The sequence below is a fragment of the Cynocephalus volans genome, chromosome 5 (genome assembly GCF_027409185.1).
Source record: "Cynocephalus volans isolate mCynVol1 chromosome 5, mCynVol1.pri, whole genome shotgun sequence".
Classification (NCBI taxonomy): domain Eukaryota; kingdom Metazoa; phylum Chordata; class Mammalia; order Dermoptera; family Cynocephalidae; genus Cynocephalus; species Cynocephalus volans.
This window is the reverse complement of record NC_084464.1, coordinates 129368023-129377807: the sequence shown is the minus strand read 5'-3', so window position 1 is coordinate 129377807 and position 9785 is coordinate 129368023. Positions and strand designations below refer to the sequence as shown.

At 42.0% G+C, this 9785-nt stretch overlaps 1 protein-coding gene across 6 annotated transcripts in view; it reads left to right on the top strand.

Annotated features, from left to right (window-relative positions):
• The first annotated feature begins 8025 nt into the window (after positions 1 to 8025).
• PTPRK (protein tyrosine phosphatase receptor type K) overlaps positions 8026 to 9785 on the top strand; it is a 558957-nt gene continuing 557197 nt past the window's right edge. For all 6 annotated transcript variants that reach the window (XM_063096107.1, XM_063096103.1, XM_063096106.1 and 3 more), the window contains exon 1: positions 8026 to 8351. In XM_063096107.1, the coding sequence (XP_062952177.1) occupies positions 8255 to 8351 (97 nt within the window). In that variant the 5' untranslated portion in view covers positions 8026 to 8254. The remainder of the gene's footprint in view (positions 8352 to 9785) is intronic.

The following is a 9785-nucleotide window of genomic DNA, read 5'->3' as shown; positions in this document are numbered from 1 at the left end:
TTCTCCTACTAGACTATAAAGTCACCTGGACTTGGAAAGTCTGCTCATTCATTCATTCCTCAACTACAATTAATTGAACAACTACAAGGTACTTCAAAAAGTTCATGGAAAAATGGATTTAAAGGATAATAAGAATCTTTCTTTTTTTTTTCTTTCTTTCTTTTTTTTTTTTTTTGTCTTTTTGTGACCGGCCGTACTGCGCTCAGCCAGTGAGTGCACCGGCCATAGGATCCGAACCCACGGTGGGAGCACCGCCGCGCTCCCAGCGCCGCACTCTCCCGAGTGTGCCACAGGGTCGTCCCAAGAATCTTTCAATGAATTTTTAAAGACCCCCTCATATGTGATAGTAACTATTTTATGGGCAGGGATACAATGCTAAACAATACACAATCTTAAAATTCCAGGAAATTAAAGTGAGAGCCCATAAACTAAAGTTTCATTCTTAAGGAGCCAATGATCTACAGCATTAATGATCAACAGACTCATAATGACCCAAAGATGCAAGCAAGTAGGGTGACACAGGCTGTGGGCCTTGTAGAACATAGTAGAAATACAGTCAACTTTTCAATAGCTTGCAATCTATAGAAAACATCAGAATGATAGTTATGACAGTAGGTATACCAAATGTAAATGATGATTAAGATTCAGGATAACTACTGACAAAGGTTATCTCTTATGTTCCTCTGACTAAATAATAATCTATACCAGACTATTATATGATTGCTAGCATTTATTGCAAAAGAGCTGTAACACAATGTTAAGAATTTTATAATGTGAATACAGAGAAAATTGCAAATATATTCAATAAAGTTTTTATAAATTTTCTATTATGATTTGCCTTTATGTGGTGATTCAGTAAATTTTTGCCATTCTAAAAAAGTGTTTTGAAACAGCATGTTAAGGGTGCAGACTCTGGAGTCAAAGTGCCTGAATTTTCATGTTAGCTTTACCACTTGAGCTAACTGTGTAACCTATTTGAGCATCAATTTTCTCATCTGTAAAATGGGTATAATATTATAAGGAACAATGAGACGACCCATGTGTTTTAGCTTCCTATTGCTTTTGTAGCAAATTACTGTAAATTTAGTGGCTTAAAACCACACAAATTGATTATCTTTCAGATCTGGAGGTCAGAAGTCTGAAACGGGTTTCAATAGCTTATAGTCAAGGAGTCAGCAGGGTTGTGTTCCATCTGGAGGCTCTGGGGGAGAATCCATTCTCTTGATTTTTCCAGCTTCTAGAAGCCACCTGCATTTCTTGGCTCATGGCCCCTTTTTCCATTTTCAAAGTCAGCATATAGCATTTTCTCTCCTTTATGATCTCTGCTTCAATCCTTACATCTTCTCTATCTAACTCTACTGCCTCTGGGTTACACTGAGCCCACCCAGATAGTCCAGGATAATATCACCATCACAAGTCATTAACTTAATCACATCAGCAAAATTGCTTTGCCCTGTAAGGTAACATATTCACGTCTTCCAGGGATTAGGTCATGGATATCTTTTTTTTTTTTTTTGGTGGGGGGGGTGTTGGTTGTAATTATTCTGTCTACCATCCCATGTAAAGTATTTTTTGAAGTTAGACAATATTATTTCATATGTACATTCACATTGCCCACAAAGTTTCTCTACAGTTTATATAAAGTAGTTAAGTTGACATTTTACATGATGTGGAAACCGAAATAAAACTAGGTTTTTACCAACTCAGCCTCTGATTCTTTTCCCAGACTTGTTCTTTCACTTTCTGCTGAGATCAATAGACCATTAGTTTATATCAGCTGCAGTTGTCAACAAATAAAAAAGCTAATTGACTATTTCATTATGGCCCCAAAGAAATTGCATGTGATTTTAATACTCCACTGTGCTCATGTGGTTATTTTTTAATGAACGCTTTTCTGGGCTTATTTAGTTTAGACAGTTGTGAAGCTTTAAAAAGCATATGAACTGATGTTATAAGAAATCTGTTATGTATTTTATACATCTACCAACAAGTCTTCTCAGGTGATTTGAAAAATTCAATACGATGAGAACTCATCCCCAGGATAGACTAGTCTGGCAGTCAATGAAAGGCACACTTTGGTCAGTTATCAAGAGCCAGCTACTTCCCAAAAGCCTGTTTAAGTAAGAAGTTCAAGTTCCCAAATTGGTTTACCCCTCAGGTCTTTTTTCCTGACTGCCACACCATCACTTTCTTCAACATCTAGTTCAAAACTAGCCATTCCCCCAAAAGCTATTCCCTCTAACGGCACTTCACCATGACTTACTATTTTGCTTTCTATTCCTTCACATTTAGGATACACACACATATACATATACATATATACTTATTTATTTCTTCTTCCTTTTTCCTCAAGTGGTTTGTTGTCTCTCTCTCTCTTTTTTTTTTTTTTGCCTGTTAAACGTAAACTACTAATTCTCCTGTATCCCCCATAAAGTAACTAGCAGTGTGTTGTACACTTAATAAATGCTTGCAAATGACGAAATGAATTCTTTGCTTTGGTTAAAGAGGACTTCAGCATGAAAATGAACCTCTATGTTTGTGTATAGGTTTTAATGGTTCATTTTCTTGTCAGACTTCCTTTGGTTATGAATGCTGTGGCAGCACCAACATTGTAAAGGGAGGATTTTATTGGAGAACATTTGGAGGATTAGAAAAATCTCCAGAGCTTTGGAAGCATCGCATTTTATGTTCAGACTTCTATTTCATTCTGTCTCAAGACCAGAATAAGCAGAAAAGAAAGATGGCAGGATCTGCAGAGTTCCATATGTGAAGCCAGCCCCCCTGCCCTCTTCAGAAGTAAGTGGGAGGAAGGAAGGAGCATAATCATTTGAGAATTTCTTATTCAGCTGTGTTAATTCTCGTTAGGCTGCAATTCTGCATATGAGCTTTTAACCCTGCAAAATGTATTATTGAATCATGATGTATTTAATTATTTTTAGGTTATCTTCTTTTCCGGTTTTTACTAAAATAACAAACAAAAAATACCTCAGGATGATTTATACATTCAGACCAAAAGAATTCAAACAGGATTCAATGGGGTGCTATACAGCTGGAGCCCTTTATACCTTTTTCTCCTATAGTGAGTCAGGAAACACTTAAAATACATTTTGGGGGTCATGGAAAATACACATTAGTATAAAGGGAGACTAAGTCATCATTTAGTGTCCCAAAAAAAGAATTTGTCGAACACATACTGGATTACTATAAAGACTGGGTTTTTCTCCCCTCAGAGTTTAATCTTCTATTACATCATTGGTCCAGGCTTTTTGAAAATGGGAAGAGAGGCTCTCAAGTGAGAATATACCAGCTCTGGAAGTGACTGTCGCTGTCCCATCCCTCCACCTCAATCTAATTCACACTTTTATGATTGGCTTCCTTTTTGACCCATGCTTGTTAATTATATCCAGCTGTAGGCAAATTGCTCTTCCAAATTGGCCACACTGAGCTCTCAAGCTGCTCACATTTTTTGCTTCCCTTGATAAAACCTTTGGAGCATGCATTTTCTTGACTAGTGTTTCTGAACTAATCCCCAGACATAGATATTTTAAAGGGTTCAAGAGACTCACAAAATAACTGTGGTTTTGAATACAGTGCATTTCTTTACATCTGATCCAAAATTGCCTGAGAACATATAGACAGGAAAATTTTTTTAGAGTTGGGCATGCATGTGACCATCACTCTTTCTCTTGTTCCTGGATTTTCTGGTGTCAAGATCTAAGTAATAACTGGCCAGGTCACAGCTCAACTTTAGGGAGCAGTAGAGCTTTGCCCAAGTCTCCAACATCCATCCAGAATGACAGCTTTCAAAGATGTAACAAACACTTTTTTTCCTCTGGAAGTCTCTGATCTATTTAGGGGCTTCATTGTCAGAAATTCCCTGCCCCTCCCATCCCCAGGGACTCTACTGACAACACACATACCCATGCTATATAGCTAGAGAAGTATTTCAGTTTTTTTTCTTCTTCTTTCCTTTCAAAGGGAAAATAGCTCATTTCTGCCTACCAGCCCAAGACGCGTTCCCTGATGAATTGGCATTGAGGATTTTGACTAACTCACGTGAAAATTTTTAGAGACGAGAATTAGGTACATAGGAATTGGGGAATAAATGAGATTTGGAATTGGAAGGCCCAGGTCAAAGTTACAGTCCTGCTATTAATCAGCTGTATAAACTTGGACAAATAGTTTAATCTCTCTAAGCTTTGGTTTTCCTCATTAGTTAAGTGAAATTAATCATACTCCCTGCCTTACCACTTCACAGGGTTGGAATGAGGGTAGATTGAGATCATGTGGGTGAATATGCTTTACAAACTAAAAAGCATAATATAAGCAATTAGTTATTATTAACAAGCTGAGAATATTATGTAATTACCTATAAATACATGCTGTGTGTACACTCACGATCTGTCACTGGGTTAATAAAACTTTGCTTCTGCTGGGTACAGGTTTGTGTGTAATCCTTCAGTGAACAGTAGAAGGAAAATAACATTTACTCAGCAGCTATTATCATCCAGGCTCTTTTATATCGATACCCATAACTAAAGTCTACACCTCTATGAAAAATATAAATATTTCATTTAGTCCTGTGAAAAATCTGATTAACCTCACTTTCATATTAAAGAAATTGAGATAGAGATATAGACATATTTAAGTGTTGTTTAAGGCAGTGCTTCTCAAATTTTATTCCCTGGAACTCTAATTTTGAGATACTCCTCTATTAAAAAGTTCTGTTGTCCAAAACTTTGAGAAATACTGCCTTCTTTTTCCCTCTCCAGTAGATATATAGTGCACAGTACCATACTGGTAACCATGGAAAAGATCCTGTGGTAAAGAATCCTGCTATAGTGAAGAAACCTGTCTAACTTTGCTCAATCTAGAGTTCCCCAACCTCATTTGATCTTGAGACCCTATTTTCCAATTACATTTATTAAAGTATGGTAGAACTGGAATTCTACAGAAAACATTTTGCCAAATAAAGGTCTAAGTTCGTGATTGGAGTTAGTATGTGGTAAATCTGCAATCAAAATACAAATCTGTCCTCTTTTAAAACTATAACCATATACCAAAAAACAATAGGAAAACAAAATCAGCTATAAAATTTTATTACTCTATATCTACTGCTAATTAAATTAATACTATGCTTTGATTTTTTTCATTCAGTCTTTTTTTCTTGTATCATAATACATGTAGACTTTTGTCTTTTGATTTTTTTTATTGTAAAATGCTGTATATATAGCATAAACTTTACAATTTTAACCGTTTTCAAGTGTATAGTTTGATAGCATTAAGTACATTCACTTTGTGATGCAACCATCACCACCATTTTTTTCCAGAACTTTTTCATCTTCCCAAACTGAGACTGTCCTGTCTTATGATTTTTTACCTAACATTTTACGGCAAGCATTTGTCCATATTGCAACTTACTCTTTTTTCATAACCTTCATTTCTTTCTAGTGGCTGTGAGATTTTCTACTATATAATGCTCATGAATCTGCCTATTGTTGGACATGTATATTATTTCCACTTTTCTCTTTTGTAAATAATAAATATCTAACCGTATATAACATTTTTCATATTTTTAATTTTACTGAAGAATACAAATATTTTAATGATTTTAATGCATGTGGCCAAATTTTTTAAAAAGTCATACCAAATTTATATTTCTATTGATTGATAGAGATGTATTTATTCATTCTTGCAAACAACAACCTATTAAGTTCCTAATATTTAACTGGCACTTAATTATGTGGAAGACACATGGTCTCTGCTCAAATGATTACAATCCATATTGGCCAGCATTACTTATGGTCCCTAAGGACAAAAAGACTGATTTACTTGTTTAAAAGTTTAATTGCATTTCTTTGATTTTTAGTGAGAAGCCATATTTGCTGGTTTGCTGATACTTTTGAGAATTTCCTTCCCCCTCTTGATTCTCCTCTTCCATTTCTCCCTCATATGTGTAGCTTGGGCAAGTTACTTAATCTTTAACCTTGTTTCCTTATTTGTCAAATTGGAATAATAATTGTACCTACATCATGGAATTGTTGTCTAAACTCAGAGACATTGTATATCTTAATGTCTCAATGAGATGTATATGTTAAGAGTATGCCTAGCATGTGTAAGCACTCTCTCAACATTACTTATTACTTCAATAATAATATTGAAGAAAGATGTGACAAAGAAAGAAATGACAAAGAAAGTGAAATGAAACTAACTATCAGTTGTCCCAAGGAATGGGCAAGGTAAGAACTGTGTGCACTCTGTCCTGGCACAGTATGTTAATCTTTAAAAAAGCTTTTATTTGTGTGTTTAAACAAACTAATTGCCAAGTCAGAAACTTCTTTCATCTTTCTTGCAAGAATAGAAGAACAGATGAATTAGTATATGCATGGTGGGGTTTTGTTTGTTTTTATTGGGGCAAATTGCTGCTAAATTTTAGGAAATTCTAATAAGTCCTTAAAAAGAAAAATACGTGTCCTTCAGTTTTTTGTTACCTGGAATCTAGGAATGTTTCTCAATGAAAGAAATAAGAATGGTGATAGTGTGCTAAAAGTTATAGGTTAATGAGTTAAAAAAAAATCTACACTGTACCCTAAGGAAGGATGAACTTTAAGCTGAATTGAATTGACAAGTGTTGGGCTACTCAGTGTGCTAATGAGCAAGCTACAAGACAAGAAATTGTTTAATCAAGCTGCTATTCTTATCGATTTTTTAAAAAGCATTTTCCATATAAAATATGTATATAATATATGCATATATATGTATGTTTATTAGTGTTTATATTTCCAGGCTCTGTCATAAGTCTGGTCATTAATAGCATGTATTTGACTAAAGCAATATGTGGCTTGGTAAATTATGTAGATGTCAATATTAAATTGAATTTCACATTGTCTTGATTTACAAAGGCTAAAGATAAGATGTCTTAGTAACTGACAGATGTCAATCAACAGACCACTTAGGAATTGCATACACGACATCAAAATTCTGAATAAAAGTTTATTCAGTTGTGACCGCACCTATTTTTTTTGTGATATATTAGAAAAATGAATAAAGTATGCACCATACAGTCTTACCACAGAAGCAAGTCAGGGTGGCATATGGTGAAACCACTTCAAGCTGCTGAAGAAGTAGCAAACTGTAAAATACTTCACTGTCATAATATAGCATTATTTTCCTCCAGATGAATCAGTCGTTGCTGTTTTCATTGTCGGTGTCAAGTCCTTTGGTTCAATACTTACCTCTTGAATACCTACTAGGTGTTAACAACAAAACAAAATCCCTTTTTCTACACCACCAGATCTAGGTGAAAGGAAAGGATAATGAGACCTGCGGCCGTTCTTAGGTGAGGGGAGAAGGGGAAAGAGGCCATAAGATTTCAGAGCAACAAGGAAAGTCAGTGAAGCAGAGTAAATTCAAATATTCTGCAAATGACAAACCAGCCGTTCACACTGGAAAGTTACCGAACGTTTATTCGGGCTCAAGTTTTACTTACTATACAATTAAAGAACAATAAGTTTTCTATGGGGGTGGGTGTCATTCCTCATTACATGAACAAGTGACAGTACGTTTTCGATGCGGGTGGGTATCCTTAGAGCGCTTCCACACTCCCCTCTCTTCCTACCGGCAGCCGCTCCGGTGGAACCTCCACCTTGGGGACCTAACCCCAGGTCGCCTCTCCGCGGGCGGCGAGTGCTCCTCTGGGCTCGTCCTCGGTCCTCCGGCCACTCTGCTGCCCAAACTCTCGCCTTTCAAACTCCGGTTTCTGGAACAGGGTAGCGAGCCGCGCCGGGTCCCCTTTCCCGCTCGCTCCCCCCGAGCGGCCGCGGGTGGCGGGGCCCAGGCGGCGAACAAAGGCGGCGCGGAGAGCGGGGCGCGCGGCCGGGGCTGGCGCGCGTCTCTCCGGCTGGAGGCGGCGGCGCCGCGCCCGATCCCGCATTCCTCGGAAGCGCCCGGAGCCCGCGGGGCGACGTCACCCCCGGCTCCGCCCCCGTCCCTCCCCGAGCAAAGTAACTCTTGACGAACAGGAGCAGCCTCCGCCGAGCATGGAGAGCTGCCGCCGCGGTCGGTCGGCGACGCGGGCGACGCTTTTGCCCCCGAGGTAGTTTGGCGACCGCGAAGAAAGAAAAAGTGCGGGCGGGCGGCTGTCGGACTCCCCGCCCTCACCCCGCGGGGCCCGGCCGGCACCTCCGTCTCGTGGATTTCGCGATTCCCCCGGTAGCTCTTTGCAAAGCTGCTTGAAACTTCTCCCAAACTCGCCATGGATACGGCGGCGGCGGCGCTGCCTGCTTTTGTGGCGCTCTTGCTGCTCTCCCCTTGGCCTCTCCTGGGGTCGGCCCAAGGCCAGTTCTCCGCAGGTGAGTGGCCGGGGGGCGGCCGGAGTCCCGACGAATGCCCGGGACGCGGGGCTCGCGGGATGGAGCCCGCTCCTCGCCAGGGCCGGGGGCAAGGGTCTGGGGGAAGATTTTGCGGCCCGGGGGGGGGGGGAGCACAGGGTAGAGGGAGAGCTGTCCCCAGAGTTTGTGCCAGGTGGGACGCGGGGCACCGGGCCGGGCGCCACTTGGCGCAGGTAACTTTCCTCGTCGCGACCCATTGTTCCTCTCCGAAGCTCGCTCGGGGCGCGGGCTGGCAGGCAGAGCTGGAGTGCTGTGCTGGGGGAACGGGTGGTCCCGGCGTCCAGCGCAGCCTGCACCGGGTTAGTGGGGAAGAGAGAGGGAAAGAAAAGTAGCTACGACTCTGGCGACGGCTACTCTGTTGCTCGCGGTGCGGCTTGTTGCTGTCTGCCACTAGAGTGTTTAAATAATTCCCCGGGAAGCCATTGTCAGAAACGTGGAGACTCGAAGCGACCGACTTCGGCGCGCTTTGCCAGGTGCTTTTTGTCCCGGGAATAACCTCCTCTGACCATTGTCTCGCCACTTCCCGGTCCCTCCCCGGGTCCCCGCCTCCTCCCCCAGCGTTGGGTTGCTCCTGGACTTGCCCTGGGGGCTCGGGCGCTGCGCGGAACGTGTTGTGTGTCTGTGTTGGCAGAGCCTTTCGTAAGATGTTTTGAAATGGGATTCTAAGGATCACGAGCAGCCCTGGGCTGCGAGGTCTGGGCGCCCGGTGGGGAAGCCTGAACCTTGGGCAAAGCCACCGCGAAGCTGGCCCAGCACCTTCCAGAGCCGCCCCGGGGCTGTGATGGGGACTGTGAACGACTGCCGCCCGCCAGCTGAACCCAAAAGGAGAGGTGTGGGGCGGCCTCGCATGTTAGCCCTTTAGGTTCTAGGTAAAGCCACTCAAGTCCGTGAACGCCGGCCCTCCCGACCCCGTCCTCTGCTCCCTTCCAGTTCTGTTATCCTTCCTGTGGGTTGGTTGCTTCTTTCGTTCTCTCCTCTGGGGGCTCTGAAGTTTCACCAGGTGGACGCTGGGGAGCGGGCTCCCGGGCGCTCGTCTGCCTCCCGCCGGTCCTGACAACTTTTCAGGCCGGCCCGCCCAGCTCAGCTTGGCTGGCGGGCGCATCTGCTGCCTGGGTTCGAGGTGCAGATGGAGACGCAGAGGTGGCCCGGGGGTGATGGAGAAGACGGGAAAAGCGACAGCCGCGCTCCTGGCTGAGGCTGCAGGACGCAGAGAAAGAACTTACTTTGTACTTGTCAGCGTCTGCCCTGTTTCCTGGAAATAAACTCAAATTATTGTTTTCCAGAGTAATCGTTTGTTTCCTTTCCGTGCCCCCCCCCTCCGAATTCTATAAAAGGAGTTAGACGACTGATTCAGTTGACAGCATGTTTTTACACTCAGGCTCAGGCAGAAATTAT